At 33.8% G+C, this 26,134-nt stretch overlaps 1 protein-coding gene across 1 annotated transcript; it reads right to left on the bottom strand.

Moving 5' to 3' along the window:
- Nucleotides 1-132: 132 nt before the first annotated feature.
- On the bottom strand, nt 133-25,758 carry LOC123553591 (pyrokinin-1 receptor-like). The gene is made up of 4 exons (XM_045343283.2): nt 25,115-25,758; nt 4,755-5,264; nt 1,153-1,284; nt 133-805 (listed from the first exon to the last, which is right to left on the bottom strand). The coding sequence occupies exons 1-4, from the start codon at nt 25,407-25,409 to the stop codon at nt 213-215; spliced, it is 1,530 nt and encodes a 509-aa protein (XP_045199218.2). The 5' UTR covers nt 25,410-25,758; the 3' UTR covers nt 133-212.
- Nucleotides 25,759-26,134: the final 376 nt, after the last annotated feature.

Below are 26,134 nucleotides of genomic sequence, written 5' to 3'. Positions count from 1 at the left end.
TTTCCTAGATTATATTCATTTAGACCCAAGTTTAAGATATAAATGTGCTCTTTTTATGCATGTTAACAAGTTATGTTTCTCAGTCTCAAAACATCCCGTCTAACTTACTTTTGGAAACGGCGATAAAACGACTTGCTCAATATTTATTTATTCACCTCTGGCGCATAAATACATAACAATGTTCACTGAATTAAAAACAAATAACAATATACTCAAACAAATGAAGCTTGTCTACTAGCAAGATTGTAAAGCGGCGCTGAAATCAGCTTCGTGTTCAGTAAATTTGAGCTGCTGCAAGTTGATAATGATTTCATTTCCAAGACAGAATCTGATTCAAGTTCACAGAAACTAACAAGACTGCTGTTGGTAGAATTTTGGTATCTGAGTCCCGCAGCCCGAGGTCCAAATCCATTACATTGTTCAACAGGAATACGATCTGTATCACTGTAAACCTCGTTCAAGCGTCCAGAAGAATGTGATTGGTAGCAGGGACACTTCTGTGGTCGTCTGCCGTTCTTATATGTCTGATCACGTATATTGTCCGGGTGTAGCAACCCACTGACGTTCTTCATGCCGTTTAGATCGAGAAACGTCAGTTTTGAAATGTTGTTCGCATTTCGTCTTATAGAATTAACAGCCGTTCTATCGGAACAATAAATTGACTTTGACTTTCCATTAAGCTCCAGCAATTCTTCCGACGTATAGCAACAGCGACATAGTGTTCTTTTAAAAGCCAATCGGAACTTCTTGGACATTAAATTATATAGGATTGGGTTGATAGTCGAATTGCAGAAGTAAAGGACCCCTGAAAAAAATATTTCCAAATCATCTCAGCGTGAATTTGCAAAGGCCAATAACTAGTGGAAGCATTGATTTACGTTTTACCAATGTACGCATTATTTAATATTTCTCTTGATTGTATTTCTATCAAACAGCAGCAAATAAACTCATTCAAGATCCATGTAAATAAAAGTCACTGCTGTACTACGACTAAGAAACGCATACGTATTTTAATCAAGAAATGCTATCGTGAAAATATCCATCTAAAAGAAAAAAAAGAAACATTATAAATGACAGAAACCATTCAAATAAAATGAATTGAATGGTTTAGTAATAATTCGATTTTTCAACAAAAAGAAAAAAAAGAAATACCGGATACGTAGAAGAGGTCTGACTGAAATCGTATCAGTGTTGGAGTCCACATGTCAGTCGGAACGTACGACGTGATTAGACGCTGTGCATGAAAAGGTGCCCACTGCACGAAAAAGGCAACCACTACAGCAACTGTGAAAGAAAAATACGTACATTTATACATGTATTAAAGAATCTAACATATAATGATAACTGCTTACTCATTGTGATATTTTATGTCAACTGTAATATAAAATTCAGACTACTTCTTCTTCGTATCATTTTTATTGGTATATGTTTCATTTTGTTACAGTAAGCATATTAAACTCTACAACGGCATACTGACATATCTGTTTTTCTTTTATATTTCATTTCCAAAAATAATTTTAACATTGATGCATAGTATACAAATACTGTTTTCTAGCACGTTAGTCTTTTCCCCTTAATGCTTGATTACAAGACTTTAAATTGACATATGTAATGGAGATTCGATAAGTTAAAGATCTTGCAGTCATCTGACAATTAAACGGACATAAAACAAGGAAATGACACATAAAAAGTTTATTGAATGGTGTTATATTATTTGCAAATGAATACAAATTATAAGACATTACACAGCAGACGTCATATTAAAAGAAACATTACTCTCTGTGTGAATGTAGCGGACCAGTCACCAATATCGCATTTTTCGTATGCGATTTCGGCATTCTCCGGTTTTGTTCGGAAAGTCATGCGCAAATTCCGCTACATTCACGTTCAGAACATTCAGAAGAATACGAAAATTACTAAGTATCATCACGAATTCACTTATTAAACTGTAAATTAAATATTCACCTAATTTAGAAAGTTCCCACTATTAACTTACTTTTCCTAATCCAACAACTTTACCATCTTTCCCCCGCCCCCGCCCAACGCACTTGATGCATTCAGTAACTGCACAAGAAACAGAAATTATTTGGTCACTGTGCACTGGACGTTTGACCTACTGACCTCAAATCAACAATTATGGGTCATTTACCAGTCATAATTGACCTCTGTATCAAATGTGATCTTAGACCAAAGCATTCTCTAGTTATTTGGCAAATATTGTTCTACTGTTCTGGGTCAATGTGACCTTGACCTTTAACCTACTTACCTCAAAATCAATAGGGCTTATCTGCTGGTCATGATCAACCTCTCAATTAAGTTTCGTGATCCTAGACCCAAGCGTTCTCAAGCTATCACCTGGAAACGGTTTAACTATTCCGGGTCACTGTGACCTTGACCTTAAACCTACTGATCTCAATATCAATAGGGGTCATCTGCTGGTCATGACCGACCTACCTATAAACTTTTATTATCATAGGCCCAAACGTTCTTGAGTTATCATCCGGAAACCGATTATCTACGGACCGACCGACATCAATATACCCCTCCTTCTTCTAAATGGGGGCATAAGTACATGACTTTTATTTATAGGCATCTTTATAAAATGTAAATTACATTTTTTTTTTCACAAAAAATAATGAAATAAACACTGATGCGGTGTTTGATGTATGTATAGTAATTTTCATTCTTATTTATCATTTTTAACATTTTGAAATAGTCTTGGATATACTGACCAGCTGTTTAAAGGGTCCGACCTACTTTGCAAAAATATGCTTATGTGATATGAAAGAGCTGTACAAAGGTACTTAACTTGAAAATATGTTTGTACGATAAAGAACAAACTGTACGAAGGTACTTAATTGAATGGTGTACTATCACATGCTGCGTCTTCAAATGTTATATTATATTTCTATCTTAGAATGACCTTCGAATTTTAATTGTATAAAGATTGTTGTTTGTATGAATCTATATGCATTTAAAATTATCAATATTTTTCTGGGATAACCAAGTTTTGACAGTTTGGATCAAAGAAAGTGTCAGTTTCTTACGAAATAGAATGCTAAAATTACGGTTTAGTAGAATTTTTCAGCAAACAAACAATATCTGTATAAACAACCTATCTGTCCAATACATTTTACCGTCCTGTCCCGTGGAATTGGATACTTAAAATATTCTAAAAGAATTGTCCCCCTTTAAAAAAGAACGCCATTTGTAAAGATATAAAAGTAAACTATTGTCAAAAACGATGTTTAACCTAGTTATGTAAAGTTTAACCACTGGGACATTGTTGCAAATGCATAAAAACGATGGCTTGTAACAGCTTTTTTTAATGGTGAGTTTTTAAAAGCGCTGAACTGTCCGGAAGTGTGGTCCCTTCATGCAGTCCCTTTCCGGAATTCAATACATATATGAGTAAATTGACAATGGTTTTGTAGAATAATATAAATGTTTTATATGCTGTTTAATTTTAATGTAAAACTTTTTTTCTTTCTATGATTTAGTGATTTTCGAACTTGTTTCTCCGAAACATGGACCTAACTCTTAAATAAAATACTAGCACTAAATTCTAGCAGATTTTACGTCTCTATTAAATGTTGAAAAAAGTGGTAAATAAATGTGAAAATTGGAATTTGTCATCATTTAATGTGAAAAGAAGTACTGGAACACAATTTAAACTAGAGCTGTTTTTGAGAAATGCGCATGTCTCCCAGAACTGCCTAATCATCTGAATAGTAGTATATGAGTAAACTATGCACCAAGACCTCAACTGCCTTATCATCTGACATGATTTAATCTTGGGCATAAATAACCCATATACTACTATTCACATCAGTAGTATATAAGTCCTTTGTGTCCCAAAGACCTGGGCGATTTTCGGTAATTCAAGGGCAATAATTCCGAAGTACCCTGGCTGATTTGGCTAGTTATCGAACTTGGCCGAGGACTTATTGGCAAAGACATTTTGTTCAAGTTTGGTGACGATCGGATGAGAAATGTTCGATTTAGAGTGCGGACAAGATTTGTGACAGACACACAAACACACACACACACAGACAGGAGTAAATCAATATGTCTCCCACCACGCTGTGTGGTGGGAAACATAATTATACCATTTGTATCACTCATTGTGTACAGAAACGTTGTTAATATAAAAATAAAATGCCCCCAATCTGACTAAAGTACATCTCCTATTACGCTACGCATAGGATCTGAGAACGACCTACTGATAGCCTCGTTCTGACGACCCTTTCGCTAGCCAAACAGAGCTTAACTTACAACATTTTGCAAATCTTCATTTAGCCTTGATTTTTTGATATTTACAATTCTTATGTCATAATATGTCAGATAGCCGGTTAGCTCAGTCGGTAGGCCACTTGCTCTGTAAGCGATGGGTCCCGGGTTCAAGCCCTGGAATGATTGCACATTTTTTTTACTCTTTGACATTCGAACAAGTCGTCTGATTTGTTCAAATAAAAATAGCAATTCTGGAAATCCAAAATATACAGAAGACGTATGTGAATGGGTCGTTCTCAGATCTTCGTTTAGAAGATCAAGTACTTTAGTCAGATTGAAATGCCCCTTACTGCTTAGCTGCAGCAAATTTTGACTATAAATTATTCATATCCAATACTCTTGTTCGAAAAGAAGTTAGTTTCGCGCAAAAACTTTCGTCCTAACATTAATTGAATTTCAATGAAACATATATACTGACATTTAACTTCGTAACTTAAATGATTAGGAATACATGTACTTACTTAACATCCGAACTACCGCTTTCCGTGCCTTCGTTTTTGACTTGTGCTTTGACTCCAGTTGTGATGTGCGCAGCTTTGCACCAATTAAACCATACATAATAGTTATGAGCGCCATGGGAAAGACAAAGAATAAGAACGTTGATATTTGAAAAGCATATGTCATCCCTTCCTGCCACTCAAATGGAATATTACATTGTAAAGAGTCTTCGATTCCCGTACCGTTGTACGTCACATACGGAAACACCCGAGTATGAATTGGATAAGGCAAAGCAAATAGGCACGATAAAATCCAAATGGAAAACACCATTTTCATAGCACGTGATAAGTTTGATAGAGTTTGTGCTTTGAGTGGATGGCATATTGCCACATATCGCTCAACTGTGAATGCGGTGATTGTAAGAACTGATGCGTATGACGTCATTTCCGCCAAAAATGATTTAAAAATACAGAGTGCTTCTCCGAATCTCCAAGGATAGGATTCCCATATGCCGTATAATTCTGTTGGAAGACCTGAAAATAATTAAGGAAATATATATCTGGCACGCACTTTTCTAATTTATGTATACACTCGAAGCAAGATTAAAACAACTCGATGGCAAATCATATGACAGTACTCTTTACTATATAATACATTTTTTAAAATTATCTAATTGTATATTTTACCCCTGGAAACCAGGGTTAATACCGATCAAAAGAATTGCTATGGGATATCTTCGTAATCGAGAAAAGATAAATAAATGAACTAACGATATCTTTTAGATGGACATAATTGCACGTATTTCCTGGCAGACGTTCTCTAAGGATGTTTAATTGCGGCGAAAATTGAATATAAAGAAGACAGAAAAAATATCGGTTGGATATAATTTATAAACAATTCTCCTTGGAAACGCGAATCAGAAGACGTACAGAAAAGAATAACAATTTTAACTATCTTGTCTCATATTATGTATAGGATGTATTATATGTTTGTGGTTTTAATATCATAATAATAATATGAACAAGTATTTTGTTCAGAATAAAGTAGTTTCATATATCTACAGAAGAAAAGACATAAACCTGTTACACATTTCATTAAGTATTTACATCAGATGATAGTTTACCTAAGTCGTTTCCTTAACTGAAGAAAACCAAACATTTTATGTTTCTTTTATATTTCGATTAAATTTGTTTATCATCTAGTAAACAGAACAGCTATGCCGCCTTTACAGAATTTTCCAACATCCCAAAAATACTAAAAATACTTTGTTTTTATTTTAGCATACACACATAGCCATGTGCTGTGAGTAACGTTTCAAACTTTCAACAAAATCGAATAGTCATTGTAAAAATTCACACATTTAACGACAGAAATACACAATATAAGCATTCAACGATTTTTATGTTAGAAAAATAACTAGACATTTGTTGAATGCAAGCATTTTATATAACTGTAAATTTTATGACAACTATATACATTTTCACTTTTTACAGATTTTACTTCGGCTCAGCAAATTTGTGTTGAATGTGACAAGTTAAATTAGAAATGATGGATGTTACAAAATGAATATTAGATTTAGACAGACAGATAAAGATGAAGTTAAGGAAAAAGAATAGGCTCAATAATACTTATTTCGAAAAGACTTTTGTAGCTTTTCTGATATCTGTTCTGTTTGTTTTGATTTATATAACTTTTTGAGTAGAAAGTTTCGTCTTCGAAAACGTTTGCAGATCTTCCAGCTCTGTCAATATTGTTCCAATGTCGTCGGCGTAATGAACTGAAAGCTGATCCTCTGGAAGTACTTGTGAGGATCATTGACCGGTTACATAGGAGCTGTATCATAATGGTATTTTGTCTGGACCAGTCTGAAGTTACTTAAACATTATTACTTAACAGTGTAGACGTTGTTACAATATTGTTATTTCAATTGTGAATACAATATTCCTTCTGTAATATTCATTTCAGTTTTGTAGACTTAAACATGTCAAATACAAAGACTGATCTATTGTTTACTCGTAAACTGAAATAAATATATCTGAATGAATTATCATGATAAAACTATCTTGGTAACGTAGGTCCTAATACAAAGACACTCCTATGTCTAGCATGAGATATTCATCCAGAAAATATAACTTACTTTAACTTCAAGAGCTCTATTATAGTGTCATGTTGCTAAGTTATAGAAAAGCGAAATTAATACATAAGACTTTTATCGTATACTTTACAGTAACGGATACTCTTTCAATTAACAAATTTAAGAAATTAATATTACAGAATTATTTTGTAGATATGTTATTTTTTAACAACAGGTCTATTTCTAGACTCATAAGGGAAACATTGTGTTCGAATCTGTAAAATACAGTACCAAAAGTGGCATCTCATATTTATAGGTTATTAGATGTATATCGAGAAATATACACGAGTTCTGCAGCGGAAATATTGCGCGACTTTAGGAGCACAATATCATTCCGCGAAAGAACGAATGCATATTTCTCGATACAAATCTAATAATCGTTTTAGATTTGTTCTTTAGCCTGAGTAAAAATGAAAAAAAATCGTCGTTAAAGAACTTTTAAACGTGACGACATGCATAAAAATGACGTCACAATGGACGTCAAATACTCGTTATGAAACTGGAACGTCAATATGGAAAACTATTGACGTTTCAGGTTCCACTTTAACTTAACGGAGTGTATAATTGAGTATGTAATAACATCTAATATACTTGTAGGCTCTGTAAAATACATGTTTTATACTTTGATACAAAGTGAAATTTCCAGGCATTGGCGAACACCTGGGCGAACATCTGGGTACAACCACCTCCTTTCCTAACACGAAAGAATTCTGCACCTCTAACATGAAAGAATTCTGCACCTCGGGCGAGATTTCGAAACTAAAAGAAGCGATTTGAAGTCAGCGGCCTCAACAGTTAAGCCACGGAAGCCAACAGTGTGTACTCGTACAAGAAAGAATGTATATATGTCATCTGTTCAAACTTTATACCGAGTGGTTTTTCAAAAATAGTTTATTTCATGTTTTAGAAATTTCTTCGAATAGATAACTTTGAATCATGATGATGTGCTTGATAGTGTTAGATGGAATATAAATATAGATATTTTATTGCCAGTGCATAGTGTTTATTTATTTTTTAAATTTATTTTCACTTTTGTGTGTGTGTGTGTGTGTGTGTGTGTGTGTGTGTGTGTGCGTGTGTTTGTGTGTGTGTGGGGGGGGGGGGGGAGTGTAGCGCCGCGTTTAAACTGCATTTCAGTTAATGTCATGACGGGTAATCGTTTCTGGATTCTGTAAAAGTTTTAACCTGTTTCCGCATGTACATGCCATCTTCTCTACATAAATTGGAGGTGCAGGACGAAATGATTTCTGACATAATGTCTTTTATCAATTTAACATTCAGAACATAAGCCTAGTCCGACGATTCGTAGCCCCTAATGAGCTACACGGTTCGGCTTCCAGTGTATACGGGGTTAATAGTTGATTAAAGCGCAAGTAAATAATAATATTAATAATGAATAATAAAATGTTCTGTTCGAAAATTAATATGTAACTTGTTATGGACAGAGATTTGTAATTTTCAGAAATAGTTGCTGCTGTTTATTAGCAGTTTCCGGGTATAATTTTCAGAGAAATTAGTAAATGTAAGAATGTGATGCCAACTAATATGCATTTTCACCGATTGAAAGATATATAAATTATTTTGCAGGTGAATTTATTTAAGCTTCTCAAAATCATTATCTTATTAAGTAACTAGGAAATATTGTATTGTGTGAAAAAATATGTTAAAGAATTTTTCTGCTCTCATGATTAAAAGATACTATCAGAGAGAGAGAGTATTAGACAACCGCTTATTGCTACTTCCTGTAGTGCCCTAAAAAAAGGAAGAGGAGTTGTCAAAACACACTTCAAACGGCGTCTGATCTACTTCCAACACCAAGTAAAGCATTTATTTGTACCTTCTATTACAGGACGTCAAAGATATTTCGTTAAATGCAGATTTGGCTTCATTTCGTTAATATGACATCTCTAAGTTTAGGACAGCTGAATAAAGGTATAAGATTGTACTCAAAGCAGAGCTCGAACAGTAAGTAAAGCACCAACTTCGGTTTAAGCAATAGTTACCATGCTCTCCTTACTGCCATATGAATCTCCTGTCACGTGAGACCAATGAAGTATTTTACTTTTGTACAGACATCTAAATAAAACAAGGACCCAAGAACGCCATATTTGTTATTATTGTATAGCTTTGTTATTATTATGATAACTGATTACAATAATAAGTTTCTTCAGTATAATTAGTACTTAGTGCATCCGGTGGCAATTTATTTAGGCTTCTTTACAGTTGTTACCCGAAACATGGTATGAGATGTAGAATTTTTAAATGTCAAAAGCCATACAGGTTGTGAATTATACTTTTCCACTTGGTGTCGATTGTTGCATGTCCGAAATTAAATCGTAAATTGTCAACATCTTCTTCCAGTTGGGCGTACATGTGTTGTAAAAAGTATCTCTGATTTGTTTACACATTCGTAATTTACCAGTTATAGAAACAGATTATAAATGAAGCATGAAATCCATTGTATAGATATCAATAAGTTGTTATTTCATAGACCCTCTAAACGCAGATACTGTCCATATCTTAACGGCAATATCAGAAACGAAACGTCATTGAGATGATTATAGACTAGATAGACTGTAAGGTGATAGATAACCAACAGAGATAATTGGATGGAAAACAGGAAGCTGCAGGCGTAAATCCATTTAAGCTTGTCGGGTAGTTAAGGCTTGTCAATTGCAAGAAAATAATTATGCCAATTTTCAAGAATGAGTCGGAAAGAAATTTGTTATGCTTGAAAAACTGTTCTCGATGATATTCATTAGAAATGAAAAATAAATAAAAGTACTTTAATGAAAAGGATGGTTTTACACATTTAACAATTTGAGCTGATTTCTCCTCAACATTCTTATCTTCATAATTTTCTTCTAAGATATAAATAAGTACAATTCTCACTTTTACGCTGAGGAGTCATTAATTTCTTAACATGTAGCTATATAGCTATAAACGTATGTTAAAAATACATAGTATACAGAGTGTAGGTATTAAGTTCCCGCAGTAATGGTTTTTGAGTGTACAGTAACGAAACTTTGTATGACTTTCTTGTATACTTAAACATAATTTGATTAACTATTAAATTTATCTTTTTTTTTGACTTTGGTAATGGTGATAGGACGTCAGGGAGCACTTCTTTGCGTTTACAAAATTTTGCTTTTAATTTCGACAAGTGTTCACTTTATTTAGCGTAAAAACGCGAAAATATAAATGGCTATCTGATGATCTCTCATGATGCCAAATAAGAATGTGCTTTAAGTGTTACATGGTAAACACCGACACCGACGAAAGGGTGACAACAAAAGCTGTACTATTTGAAACAAATCAAATAGTCTGAATAAACGTCGCTTTTATGCACATTTACGTGTTTTTATAGTCATCAAAACTTTGCGTATTTAACATCTATAACCAGAAGTTAAACATGATGTGGTATTAAATACTATATTTATTCACACAGCAAATTTATTCACAGTCTAGGAATCTAATGACTGTCGGCCGTATAAAACTTTGATAGAACAACGTGAAACATTCTGTAATGACAAATCTTTTTTATTAGCTCCCAAAAGGCGTAATGTCTAATGCAAAGTACTTATGTGCTTGCAATATAGTGATAAATCCTATTGTGTGTCTAAGATAGTTTGAAAGGCATTCCAACATTTTTAGTGCTTGTGTCCTGACGTAAGCCTGTCCGAAATAATATCGTCTTTAGTAGCTATTCCCAACATCCAACAGTTGTCAAAATTATCTAGTTTGGCCTATCTGGGATAAAGAGCGTTTTTTGTTACAATATGTGTATGTTTTGCGTGCTGTGACTATGTATATCTCTAAATAAACAAGAAATGTCTTTAAAAAAGATACCCGGCCGCATTAGTCAATGAACACTTCAAGCTACGAAACAGACATGCACTCTGCACTTTTACATACGATCGGGTATTTATAAAGCAAAACAAAATATAGTTTTTAAAGTAAAAATTTCATGTTTTATAACATATTTTACAGAACACATATTTTATATCATAATTATATTAATCATAATCTAGGAAACTTTTACAAAAAAAAAAAAATTAGACTAAAAAGGAGGGACCGAAAATTGTGTATGGTTGGGGAGCGGGGGGGCGGGGGATGGGGGGGGGGGGGGGGGTGCAAAATAACCATTTTTGAACGACGAGTTGACTAGGGGACGAGATGACTGTAAATCGTTTACGGGAGATCACACCGTATCAGAGTGGTATAATCGAACTCTGCCGCAGGGGATTCAGGTTTACGACGTTTTACAAGCTATTTCCACAGGAGTCTGCAACGAATTACAGTGTCTAACAATATAAATCCGGGCACCTGCACACTCCTTAAGAAAATATTTTCTATTCCATTCGGAAATCTGTGGAAATTTTCATCCACCAATCAAAATGTACAGTTTTAATCGGCTGTTGAATGACCTTCATCCCAGATACAAACAGGAAGTAAAGATGAAATCAATACCGGCCTGCGGCCGGAAAAGCAGGTTATGAATTTCTGCCTCGTTTTTGTTGTTTAAAAACTTTACTCATGGCAAGAAAATTGTTCATTAGAATGTATGACCTTTCTTACATTGATTCTACAATTGTTGTATCTTACTGTGACAGAAATAATATTTCAAGTTTATTGCAATAGTTATTGCTTTGGTAACTTTTATTAGAAATTCCAGAAGAATGACTTTTAGAGAAATTGGTAAAAAAACAATATTTCAGCAGGAGATCTTTCTAGTATAATAGGTATCAGACACGAAAATAATTTTGATTGATGTGCATTTTGTCCTTGTAGAGTGAAACGTTTTACTAATTAATCCTTGTTATCGGACCTATTTTAAGCATTCCTGAAGGGATCAAATATAATGCAGGACATAAAACATTATGTATTTTGCATGAAGTCACCAGTTATCTGCCAGCCTCAAAGTAGTAAATTTCGTTGCATGGTACAAATAGGCGTAATTATACTATATTTTTAAGCTTAGATTATAAAGTTAATGGATTTACTTTTATTAACCACGCATTCTTATACAGATAAGACTAAAACCAAACTTTTGACAGCTTGAACACTGACAAATTACAATAAATGTTCGACTTTAATCTACCCTATCGACTACATTAAGTATGTTACCGTAAATAATACGTTATTATGTAACGCAAAATAAACTTTATCACAGAGTACAACACAAAAGGACAAAAAGTGTATATTGTGGTAGGTCGAAAATGCTCACTTAAAAGTAACAGTAATTAAAACAAGATCATCCATAAATTATGTTCAACGTTAAATTACATTACGAGAGCAATCCAACACGAAAGAAACCTGTCATGGTTTGTTCGTTTTGGGTTTAACGCCATTTTTATCAGTATTTCTGATTTTGTTATTTTATATAACATGTGTGAAAGAGATGCGTTTTCAAATTTGCCGACCTTAAGTCTCTACGAGGCTTGTACATGTCCAGCATATCAACAATTTACTTGGGAGATTTATTATTATTTTTTACTTTACAGCTGCGAAGTTTCTCGCAGTGTAATACTATTACATAAAATAGGCTTTCTGTACTAACTTTGGATAGAAGAAGCATTTTAACGCATACAGTTATGCCAACCCTCCCCCACCTCCTCCCTCTCCCCAACCCCACTTGAACTTACTATAAGGGAATAGAATATTGTGTCAATATTAACTACAGTATTATTATTTTTGTTCGATCGAATAAAAACAAACAACAGGAACAAAGCAAACATCTCTATAGTGAATGTCTGTCTGCGATAAGATTGGAGTATTTCAACTTTCCCCAAACAGATTACATAAAAGCAATTGAACAGAACATCCAAGAGGAAAACATCGCGATCTATAAATACTAATTTACTTGTAGCTTGACTCTGAGATATGTTTTCGCAAGCTAATAAATTATTTTAGCTGTAGGAGAGGAAATATAGCTTTCACTGAATTGTGATTTTAAAAAATTACTGAAAAATTCTCAGGTCAACAAGGATTTTTTCTGAAAGTTCAAATTTTCAACTCACATTGTTTTACTTAACTGTATCATTAAAAAACGCAAATTAAAAGTAACACAATATTATAATTATGTTTGTTTTTGTTTGTTTTGGGTTAAACGCTGCTTTTCAACAGTCTTTCAGTTATGCAACGGCGGGCAGTTAACCTAACCAGTGTTCCTGGATTCTGTACCAGTACAAACCTGCTCTCCGCAAGTAAATGCCAACTTCCCCACATGAATTATCAGAGGTGGAGGACGTTATTATTACATCTAGACTTAAAACAGAAAAGGTGGAAACTCCACAGGTCGCTCAACACAACAAAAACGAAAATGTTGCAGGCTCGGTTTGATTCAGCCTGTTCATGGACGGTAGTGGAAATCAATATAAGATTGACTTTTTTGTAGGGGAGGGAGGACGGGGGCTTGGTGGGGGTTTGCCTTCTCCTCCGTTATTTAGTAGTTCAGGGCGGTGTAGACTTAAGTCTTGCGGGTCAAACTTTCGGTCACATAATAACACCATGGTGCTACATTCAGGATTGCATTTGAAAAAATCACGATATTTTCCTCAAAGGAATAGAAAGACGGCTAGGTTTATAAAAACAATGTAAGCGCTGTTATTTTTCGTCTCTAATAAATGCAACATTACCTCGTATGCAAACTTTGGCGAATAGCCTCCCGTGTTAAAAATGTAATTATTTGCGGCAAATTTTCCCAAGCGGCGTCAATTAAAAAAAAAGCTCTATACGTCGGTGATAAATCAGTGTTATTCATGACTTGTTTAAGCCGAGATTCATTTGATTAATCTCTAGGTTCATTAATGTGCTATAAATGATGACTTGAGTACACGTAACAATCGCTGTTAACATAAAAGCGACATTTGCATAAAGTTGTTGAAAACAACACCATTATACAAACAAGATACAATACAATAGATTATTAAGCATTAAACAGTAAGACCTGAACATAAATTTATTGTAAATATCTCTGTATGTCTGGTTAATATCAATGAGTTAAAGAAAGCGCATAATGAATGTTCCATGACATGTTACTATTTCCTCCAGAAAAGAAAAAGTCAGCAAGCTTGATTTTTTATACCAAGGAAATAAAAGAAAGCTGTTATTGTATAGCTCATCAACTTTGATAGAAACCGGTGGGTGCACGCTGATCTATATGAACGAAGTCAGAGATATTTTTGATCATGACAAAATGGTTCATTTTGTTCGTTTTATTGTAAATAGCTTTTACCAAACAATTGAAACTTAATGAAAGAAAAAAGATCAAATGTTAGAGGAAGCACGCAATTGATTTGTCCTAATGTGGCGAAGATAATGCATTTATAATTGAATGTACAATATTAAAGAATTAATAAAGAACTTATTTCTCTTGTAATATGAACCTGTTGAATAGAGAACTTAGGAAAGCTATTTATGATTAAAAAATGTATTATAATAAGTATTTAAAGTATAGAACCTCTAGAAATTGGGAAAAGTATAGGAAATGTAGGAATCCTGTAAATAAACTTAAAAAACAATCTGTTAATAAATATTTTCAAGAGAGATGTATAGGTGGTAGCAAATCTGCTGACTTTTGGAGCACAAGTAAACCATATATGTCTTAAAAATGTTTGTCTGAAAAGCCTAAAATAATCTTGAATGAAAATGAAAAAATGGTTTCAGATAATTTGGAAGTTTCAGAAGTTTTTAATAATTTTTTTACTGCTGTGGCTGAAGATATTGGTAAGGATTATATATTTGACCCAAAAAACCATCCAAGTCTAAACAAAATCAAAGAAAGAAAATTTAAGCCGGATAGATTTACTTTTGAGCATACCAATCAAACCAAAGTTGCCAAAATTATAGACAAATTTAACAGTAAAAAAGCTACTGGTGCTAATAAAATCTCTGTGAAGTTATTAAAATTTGGCAAACAAGCTCTTGTTGAGCCTATCACGAACTTGGTAAATCTTTCTATTTTCGCTAGTTCCTTCCCAGACAAATTAAAAGAGGCCCAGGTCACTCCTTTATTTACGAAAAATGATGCTTTACTCAAAACTAACTATAGACCAGTACGTATTATACCTATCCCATCAAAGATTTTTGAAAAAGTTTTATCTGAACAGCTCACTGTCTATTTTGATCATATTTTTGATAATTTCCTTTGTGCTCTCAGAAAAGGATATGGTTGCCAAACAACTCTTTTAAGACTGTTGGACAGGGTGGCGAATCACGTGATCGTTGTACGTCATATCGCTATTCCGCAAAGAAGAAATTAACAACAAAAGTCGTCGATTCAAATCTTCAAATCAATGTAAGTTTTTTATTTCTCAACCAATTTCTATGAAATACGTTACTTGCGAAGGAGAAAACAGTATTCTATCTCCCATGTTAATGGTTTCCTTCTGGACCGTCGCTAAATATACAAACACACTGGAAAATCTTTTCTACTCGGCCCGATCGCATTGGCTTATCCACCAAGAAAATGTTATTTTTGGCATGCATTTTATACAAATCCTGTTCCAGTGGTCATGTATTCGCAAAGAAAACTTCCAAAGTTTTCTATTTACTCGGATGAAACATATTTAATATGAAATCAGAGTATCAGTGAAAGGGAAAACGTGTGTTTTGTGAATATGCTAATCCACAAAGAAAACAATTTTACGCTAATCCACCAAGTCATTTTTTCAGGAGCATGGCCAATCAAGAAACGAGTGATTTAGCTAACCTCTATAGAATTTGTGGAAGAAGTTTTAAGTACAAAAGAAATCTATATACCCACGAGAAAGAGCATGCTAGTACTTTGCCGTTCCATTGTTGTGGAAAGTCATTCGCTTCTCGCCAAAGTCTACGACGACAAAGGTAATAAGCATGTTTACACTAGTACAATTCGCAGGCATAATTAGTGACCGATCTGTTTGGCAACTATTGGTATGCTTTGTTGCTACTGTCCTTCAGTTTGTAAACTACGAATCCGGGTTATATCTTATACACTTATAAATCGAACTTTATATAACTTTATAAAGCCTGAGAGCATACGATGTACAGCACCGCGCTGACTAAATCAAATGTCAAGTCTCACGGGGGATTCAGACCTAATATATAGAGTTAAATAACAATATTTCGTGTCCGATATATAGCTTACACATATATGTATCAATTTTTCATACATGTACATGTCCGCAAGTGTTGAAAAATACCACACAATCCAGCATGCAGGATGGGCCTCGGACCTTGATAGGAATGAAATATACTTAGGAAATAAAAATATGTCTATATATCTTATCAGGTGAATAATATATGGGTGGGACTTTGGATGCGTATTAATTGAATAACGAGTGCGTAACACGAGTGATTTAATTACTCGCATCCAAACGACCGCCCATATATTAATCGTCGATAAAATATAGAAACATGTTTATTATTTAGACTCTAACACGACAAAATCTTTTCATGTATCCGAACTATGTTTAACGCATTGCACCATTTCATTGTAACGTCAAAAAAAAAAAAAAAAAAAAAAAAAAAAAAGGACGGCAATTGGACGCGCTTGTTTATATAGGAAATGTTGCGGGTCGTGTTAGAACTCTGTTTCTTTGCACGTAAAAGGTGAGCTTTTGTAATCACCCTTCGTCCGTCGTCCGTGCGTCCGTCAACAATTTCTTGTCTGCGCGATAGAGGTTTCATTTATAATTTTATTTTAACCAAACTTGCACACAACTTGTATCACCATAAGATCTCGGTTCCTTTCTTGAACTGGCCAGATCCCATTATGGGTTCCAGAGTTATGGCCCCTGAAAGGGCCAAAATTAGCTATTTTGACATTGTCTGCACAATAGCAGCTTTATTTATGATTTGATTTTTATTAAACTTGCACACAACTTGTATCACCATAAGATATTGGTTTCTTTCTTGAACTGGCCAGATTCCGTCATGGGTTTCAGAGTTATAGCCCATGAAAGGGTCAGCATTAGCTATTTTGACATTGTTTGCATAATAGCAGCTTCATTTATGATTTGAGTTTAACCAAACTTGTACACAACTTGTATCACCACAAGATCTTGGTTCCTTTCTTGAACTGGCCAGATTCCGTCATGGGTTCCAGAATTATGGCCCCTTAAAGGTCCAAAATGTGCTATTTTGGCTTTTGCAGCCATATAGAGGGTTTGATTTGATACAAACTTCCAAAATATCTTCAGCAACAATAAATCTTGGATTCAATGACGAATCTGTCAGATCCAGTCGTAGGTTCCAGAGTTATTTTATATCTGATTACCTCCCCTGATTGTAATCAAAATGGCTTTATATCAGTAAGAACTTATAGGACTTATTTGAAATTTCATCATTGTCATTAGTTGGACTGAGACAATCAAGGTAGATAACTATAGACTGATTTTATGTCAAATTACCTCCCTTTATTTCAAATTAAAATGGGTATAGGACGGATTACACCAAAGAAGTCCAAAAAGTAGTTCCATGCTATGGATGAAATCTGGTATAATGAGTGACCTGAGGAGGTGACGGTTATATTTTTGGCTTAGTTTAATTGCTTATTGTATTGTATCTAGACCATTTTCATTGTGAATTGTGGAATAAGTTTTTTTCTTTGCGAAAAATGTCTACCTACGCGTAATTGCTAAACGGCTGTTTTCATTGGGGCATTTTTAAAGGGTGATGTTTCTCAGAACAGATTATTTTTCTTATATACAACATAACATGTCAATATTTCTCTATTTTTGATAAGAAGACATGTCATACTAAATGACCATATATGGTTTTCATATCATTGAAATGCTCTAAAATGCTGAAAATGAGGTCTGAATATTTTATTGTAAATATGAAATAAAGAAGAAATTGAATTGGTAGAATGTAACCTATATCGTCGTAACTAATGCAGATACTGATCTGAAATTTCTTATGTCAACAGATGGACTTGGACAACCAGTGAAGATACATATTGACTGAATTTATGACAAATTACCTCCCTTTATTTTTTATCTAAATGAATACACCTTAGCAGCTTCTAATGAGATTAGTTTGAAACGTTATTTATGTCTTCCATGGTAAGAAATGGTCATATTAGATAACTCTTGATTGAACATTTATCGATATGAATACTTTACTAATATATTGTTGTATAGGCTTGTACTTTGTATCTTCTACATGCATATACCAATGCATGATTACCTCCCCTGATTTTAATAAAAATGGATTTATCTCTGTAAATATTTATAGAACTCATTTGAAATTTCATTATTGTCTTAAGTTGGACTGAGGCAATCAATGTAGATAGCTATGTGCTGATTTTATGTCAAATTACCTTCCTTTGTTACAAATTAAAATGGGTGTATCTCAGTAACCAATGAAGATACTGATTTGAAATGTCATTTGTGCCATCAGATGGACTCGGACAATCAGGAGGGTAGATAACTTTTGACTGAATTTATGACCAATTACCTCCCTTTATTTTATGTAAACGAATATATATCAGCAGCATCTAATGAGATTGGTTTTAAATGTTATTTAAGTCTTCCAGGGTAAAGAATAGTCATGTTAGTACAAAAACGCAGCATTTGAGCCTAGGACCCTCAAACTTGGTATGGAAATTGGCCCTGACTAGGTCAAAAGGGACTGTTATAAGAAATGTTTATCCTGATGATATTTAATGTGTATGCCTATGTGCTTTATGTCAAAACTTGATCATATTATTTTGAGCAATGATACCCGGGTGACCAATACAGGGCCATCATGGCCCTCTTGTTTTCAGTATCTCTAGTATAGAACATAGGTACTCAATTGCCAAGGACAGATTATTTTATATGTTATATAATAATATATAGACAGTTAGAAGGACGCCATGAATTACGGGAATGGAAATGGATGGCTGGTTTCTATCCTAATAACGTCAGTTTTATGCGTAACCGGGCTCAAATGAAGTGAGCGCAGTTATACATACAACTGTCACATTGAGATATGAACCAGCTACTTCCGTTCCTGAAAATGATCGCGCTCATGTAGCCTTCTTTATGTATTTTATAGAGTCCCAGAGTAGTATCAGGAAATAATTAACCCAGGTAATTCAGCGCCTATGATTCTTTTACTGAGTGTCTCACATATTCTATTACAGGTGCAGCGTTCACGGGGAACTGTTTGTATCACATGACACAAAGAATTTTCTACACAATCAGGCCTAAATGAACACGAAAGAAATGAGAAAAAAGACCAGAAATATTCATGTGACCTTTGTGGACTGAAGGCAAGCAAGTACTCTGGGCTGAAGTCTCATATGGCAACACATCAAGAAGGAAAACGGAAAAGATGCCCTGTGTGTAATGCATGTTTTACATATTCAATGAGAAACTAGAGACACAAGTGACGTATACTAACAAAATTAATATAAACATAGTCTCGAGTAGCTGTTAGTACATGTAACTAATGTTTTATACGACGTATGTTTTAAACGAATATATAGCAATATATCCTTAAAGTATTTATCCCTGCTTTTACATTTTGTATCTCTCCATTTTAAAAACTCATTTAAATAGCAAAACCGCTTTGCAAGTCAAACTGAACGATTATCGTAGTTGACTTGGTGGATTAGCGTAAAATTGTTTTCTTGGTGGATTAGCATATTCACAAAATACACGTTTTTCCTTTCACCGATACTCAGATTACGTATTAAATACGTTTGTTTCGAGTAATTAGAAAACTTTGGAAGTTTTCTGTGCGAATACATGACCACTGGAACAGAATTTGTATAAAATGCATGCCAAAAATAACATTTTCTTGGTGGATAAGCCAATGCGATCGGGCCGAGTAGAAAAGGTTTTCCAGGGTGTTTGTATATTTAGCGACGGTCTAGAGGGAAACCATTAACATGGGAGATAGAATACTGTTTTCTCCTTCGCATGCAACATATTTCATAGAAATTGGTTGAGAAATAAAAAGCTTACATTGATTTGAAGATTTGAATCGACGATTTTTGTTGATAATTTCTTCTTTGCGGAAAAGCGATATGACGTACAACGATCACGTGATTCGCCACCCTGTTGGAGGATTGGAGACAGGCTGTTGATAATAACGAAACGTTGCATCAATTTTAATGAATCTTTCAAAAGCTTTCGACTGCTTTCCCCACGAAATTTTATTGTCAAAATTAACTGAATATGGATTATCAGAGCCGGCTTCAAACCTTCTTCAGTCTTACCTCTCAAATCGTAAGCAGCAAATTAAAATTGGTAATATTGTTAGTTCTTGGGCAAGTATAAGCAAAGGGGTACCGCAAGGCTCCATCCTTGGTCCCCTTCTATTTAATGTTTTTATAAATGACATCTTTTATTTTATAGATAACAGCACTCTTAATGATTATGCTGATGACAATACTCTGTCATTCCATTCTCCAAATTTCAGTGAAGTTATTCAGGTCCTTCAGAATGAAAGTAATGTCGTTATTGACTGGTTTAGAGTGAACAAAATGCAAGCAAATCCAGACAAATTGCAAGCTATAGCAGTTAGCAAGAAATCCTTTCTTAAAAATCCTGTTTTCCAATTGGCAATAGCAGCATAACCTGTGAAGATACTGTATAACTCCTTGATACAGATATTGACTATAAACTAAATTTTGAGATACACATAGGTAACATTTGCAAGACAGCTGGTAAACAGTTAAATACCCTTAAAAGAATAGATAGAAATTTAAACAAGCTCAACAAATTGACCATTTTCCACACTTTTATCTTATCAAATTTTAATTTTTGCCCAATGGCTTTGTTTTTTATGCGCACAACTGTGTTGTTTGTGGCGGCCGTAAAAAGTCTCCCCGTACGTTCAATCAATGTTGTTATATTTTCATCCTTCAGGGATTGTTATTCGTTCTAAACTCTCGATGCGTCTGCGTGCTGTGGGTTTCGTTTTGGGGAGGCTGCGATTTTGGTACGTGGCATTCCCTGTTTGATATTTGTCTTTGATTTTTTTTTTTGCATTTTTGTTCTGAAAACAGTACCAAGAAAATCGAAAAACTGCAAGAAAGGGTACTGAGATTTGTTTACGATGACATTTCATCATCCTATTTTGATCTATTATAGAAAGTAAAAATGCCTTCCTTATATATAAGAAGAATGCGTACAATGGCTATTGAAACATTCAAAATCCTAAATGGTCTTGCCCCTGTGGTTCTCTCTGATTTAGTTGTAAAAAGAAATTCTTCAATTAACTTTAGATATTCTAATATTGTACAGGTATTTAGAGTTAACTCTACAATTTATGGTAAGCACTCCTAAAAATATGCTGCTCCTGTGTTGTGGAACTCTCTCCCAGATGATTTTAGATCATGTGCTAATTTTAGCCAATTTAAAACCCTTATTCAATCATGGAATGGCACAGTATGTAAATGTCCCTCCTGCTCTAGGGGTGTTTCATAACACAGACACAGCATAAAGTTAAGTGCATGCTTGGCTAAATGTATCCTCAAGCTTAAGATGGCTTTTGTTCCTTTCATTTTTGTCTTTTTGTTCTGCCGCTTCATATATATTTTTTTCAAGCACTGAGTTTCATTTTGCCTTTGTAGTCTGTTACTGCTATTGTGTCTACTGTAGATGTTTGTAGTTTGATTTTTCTCTTCCTGAATTTGCTGTAGCTAAATGTTTGTTTGTATGCAATTGAGTCCTACTTTTGTTTGTTTCTCAGATGTTGTATCTCTGCTTTAGTTCATGTTATATTCATTTTTGTGTTTATTGTAATTACATCCCTTTGATAGAACCAAAATAACGTGTCTGTGTACCTATTAACTTGAATGTGAAGTACCTTGTTGCTTGCAACCCTGCCTGTCTGTTGGAAAATTCTAATGATAGAGCTTATAATGTCATGTCTGTATGCCAATTGTTAATTAAACCAAGTTAATTTTTAACCATAATACAAATCTGTATTTTTATGCTATCCAACATGTTCATTCTAATGATTTTGATTTACCCTATGAAAAAAAATGCTAATCAGGTCACTTTCAAATCTGATTTGAGTGATATTCTGATTTTTTTAAGATATTTCTTAACCATGGCACCTTTGCCCCATATTCTTGGTCAACTTGTAACTAATTTAATCTTTGAAGCAGTTGTAAACCACTTTTGGTAGGATTAGCATGTTTCTCATAGATTTTATCCTTCTTACTTGTAGCTTATTTACCTTTGTTAACATACACTTGTTATATAGTCGGTTAAAAAGCTCATCAGAGCTTATGTAATTTGTAAATGTCTTGCCGACTCAAAATAAATCTTATTTTATGTTACCTTATCTTACCAATACAATTAATTGACACTCCATCTCGGCATCAAATGTTTCAATATTTCAGGTCATTACAATGTTACAGTAACGCACACAGTTCCAAATCATTATATATCTGTATGTTCAGATATTGTGTTTGCTTATTTGATGTTAGTGGAAAAGAACGTATCTACTGATTTATTTTTTCCTCTTATGACGTAAGTCCAAGGACTTCGGGATCATTGGCAAACCACTACAGTGGACGGCTTCTTATCTGAATTACCGCTACCAAACAGTCTCAATAAATGGCGAACTGTCTACTCCAGTCCACATGAAATACAGTATACCACAAGGATCTGTTGTAGGACCGAAAAACTACATCATGTACACAAAACCCGTTGGTTCAATCTGCAGAAGCCATGGACTGGAGCATCACTTTTATGCCGATGACTCACAACTGTACTTGTCGTTTAAGCAAAAAAAATATTTCCTACCAGCATACTTATATAAGATTGTACTAAAAATATCTTGAATTATTGAGATCTAGCTTGAGCGTAAAAAGTTAAAATTAGTTCGCTACTAAAATTAATTCTTTAGGAAGTTGGTATTAACCATGTTGCTCTAGATCTGATCTGAAGTATTATCCATTATCTTAAATATTTTTTAATGCACTTGTGTGCTATTCTTTTTATTTTAACTTTCTTAGTACATCCTATTTAGACATGAACCAGGCAGGATTAATGCAAACTTCACAAATCTATCATGTGTCTATTAGTATGGTTTTTAGTACCAACTATGTCTATTAGTATGGTTTTTAATACCAACTGTTATAATAAATAGGTATCATTGGTAGAGTACGGTTTATATAAATGTTGTTTTAATATTTTATGGAATGTGACTGACTGAACTAGATATTTTAGTCACATGTCCATTATATATGGATTTGACTTCCACACTTAGTATATTAGTACACTTTGAGGTAACTTTATCTCACCAGATTCACACACACACACACACACACACACACACACACACACACACACACAGAGTCAAATGCAAGCACACATGCACACACACATTTACACATGTCTGTATACTTTTTTAAGTAATGGACATACACTCACACACACACGCAAGCACACACAAACAAACACACACACCAAAGCACACACAAGCACACATACATATACACACACGAGCACACACATGCTTATACGTATAAATCTGTACTGTTTTAAGTCATCTGGTGGATTTTTGTGGATTTTGATGTTTGTAATATTATTTTTTACCGTTTTATATGTCTCTTATAATTCTAAATTTGAATGGCCATTTACATATGTTTTAATGCTATGTTGTATATACGTGTAGTTTGTAAATGGAAGAGACTAAAAAAAATATATAAAAAAATTCCTACTGTCTGCCAGTAATATTTTCCATCATGTAAATGGACGTTTCCTGCGTAAATAGCCGTATAAAACCTAAGTGCTAAATATTATTTATCCTGGGTAATTTTATGCACGCAAACACGAAACAGTCATTGATTTCTTTAAATAATAAACTTAATTTTAATGATTTGCACTCACTTGATACAGTTAAGCATTTCTCCAGTATATAGTGAGTGAGTTGGATTTTACAGCGATTCGACGAAACAAGGTCTGTTCCAGTATATGTAATGTAATAACGAATGTATAGGTCGTTGAGATGAAACGTCTTGTATAATCTACGATATACGATTCTTAACTTCTTCTTTAACACTAGGAAATGTCACAAAACAAATGTTGACGGGCAAAAGCTTCCCATAATGATTATTGTACATATTCGCAATAACATTTTCAATTTGGTAATATACTTTAATTTACAAGAAAAATTGCTACTTGATCAATTGCGTGTAAAAACAGCATTAATGTTGCTTATCAATATAAATGTTTTCATCATTTTCATCATAACACTGAATTCACGCTGTCTGAACTTATAAAGATGTAAATCATAAATGGGTGCCGTTGTGCAAAAACCAAAGTTTTGACATTGCAATCAGCACCAATCAAGATCAGTCTTATCCGTACTGTTCGTTTATCGATTTCAGCGCTCGTGTTCAACTGATGAGCGAACAGTGTGGATCCAGATCTGACTGCATGGACTGGATCAATACTGGTCGCAAAGCCCCGGAGTGGGCGTTCAAATATATACATTCATGAGAAAACAAAAAGAAAAAACGAGTACCGGGCAAACGTATTTATATTCTTACTTGATATGTTAAATAAAAACAAGCCTTCTAACATAATCAGGGAAACTTACAAATTATTTTACTTACATTTTCCATACGTCTAAAGTTGACATCAATTGTGAAACAAACATTATCAGTACCGCATTTTGTTTTAATTAACCTTATTGATGGTAAAATGAATCGGCGCTTTTAAGGAATTATACCGTAATTAGATAAAAATATCTTGATAAAAATAGTAAAATAGTTCGATGATATGAAACAAGTATATATCACAAAGTATCTGCATAACAAGTGAAAAGTCTCAGTGAGTGTTAATGAAATATAAAGGCTTTAAGTTAGTTTTAAAACTGTTCATTACCCTCAATATTATTAATTTTAAGATCAAATCCTACTTATTCAAAAGGAATGAAACAGCATTGCCCCATCAATCAGTGCGTGACGCCTTTCCTCATTTTAATGCCACACTAATTTGTTATCTTAAATCATAAGCAAAACAATGGTATTTGTTCAACAGCAACATATCATGGCAGCAGTTACTGCAAGGCCAATAGGTTAAATTGAAATTTAACAAAAAAAATGTATCTCAGTTCAAAATGAAAATGTTACAACATAATTTTTAAAAAGTTATGCTTAATTGTTTATTCTGTACAAGAAAAAAGTCATCTTTTACATTTTCTGTCTTTTGTAAATGGAATGATGATAAACATTCAAACAGTACAAAATATCTAAATGAATTTCACATAGCTTCACTCAACAACAATAGGTTTCTTTTCAATTTCACTTACCAAATATAAGCGTTAGCATGTCCGATATAGCAAGACTTAAAAGGTAGTAATTTGTGGCTGTGTGCATGTATGTATTTCGTGTTATCACAATACACGTGCAGATATTTCCCGACATTCCTGTGATGAATATCAGTGCATAAACAAACGTAAGAAATCCAACGGATGTTAAATCACGGCGTTTTTCGCCCATCATTTCTTCTAAAAACAAGTTAAGATCAATTTCTGTCGTCGTGATATTTGAGGTTCTATTCTCCAAAATAGTTTTTGTAAAATTTTGTACTTCAATGTATTCCATTTCACAACGTTTTAAGACAAAATTCACAAATTACATAGTTAGTGATGGACTCACATCTACATTGTTTCAAAATATTAAAAAATGCTCTTTTTCATAGCGAGCCACGATTTATTTACTGCAGTAGAAATAGTATTAACAAAAGGGTTTGGCTGCATTTTACGGCCAAACCATTATAAGAATTAATTTAATTCACAATATTTGCAAATTGACGTGTACACGTTTGTTTCTTTTTCTCTGATAAATTTCAGATATTTGTAAATTTTAGTCTTAATTAGTTTATTTATTTAAATAAAATTGTCAGTAACGTATCCCATTTTCTATTCGTATATCTAAAATTTATTAAAGCTCTTTTCTCTCAACAGCCTGTGACAAGTGATAGTTCTCTGTGAAAATATCCGATACTATTACCAAAGCTATGTCTTGAACAAATCTTGACCGCATTGTATCAATATTGGTAATTTTCACCATTTATAAAACGAAGAATGTGCGAAAGCATAGATTGTGTCCCGTTACAATTTGCCCTTCTCAAGATTTTTGTTTTCAGCGACATTCGAGAGTAAGCTTATTAATTCGAAGTCTTGTTACTCATCCTGCCAGCTTTGCTCAAAAGAGAGAGCACAGATCTACCGACCGAGAGTTGTGAGTTCGTTTGTGCTTATTTGAACTAATGAGCTAAAATTAACAACTATATCAAAACTGTGAAATAATTTTGTTTTATGGACAAA

This window comes from Mercenaria mercenaria, chromosome 4 (genome assembly GCF_021730395.1).
Source record: "Mercenaria mercenaria strain notata chromosome 4, MADL_Memer_1, whole genome shotgun sequence".
Lineage (NCBI taxonomy): Eukaryota > Metazoa > Mollusca > Bivalvia > Venerida > Veneridae > Mercenaria > Mercenaria mercenaria.
The sequence above is the reverse complement of the archived record's forward strand: the minus strand, read 5'-3'. Positions and strand labels throughout refer to the sequence as shown.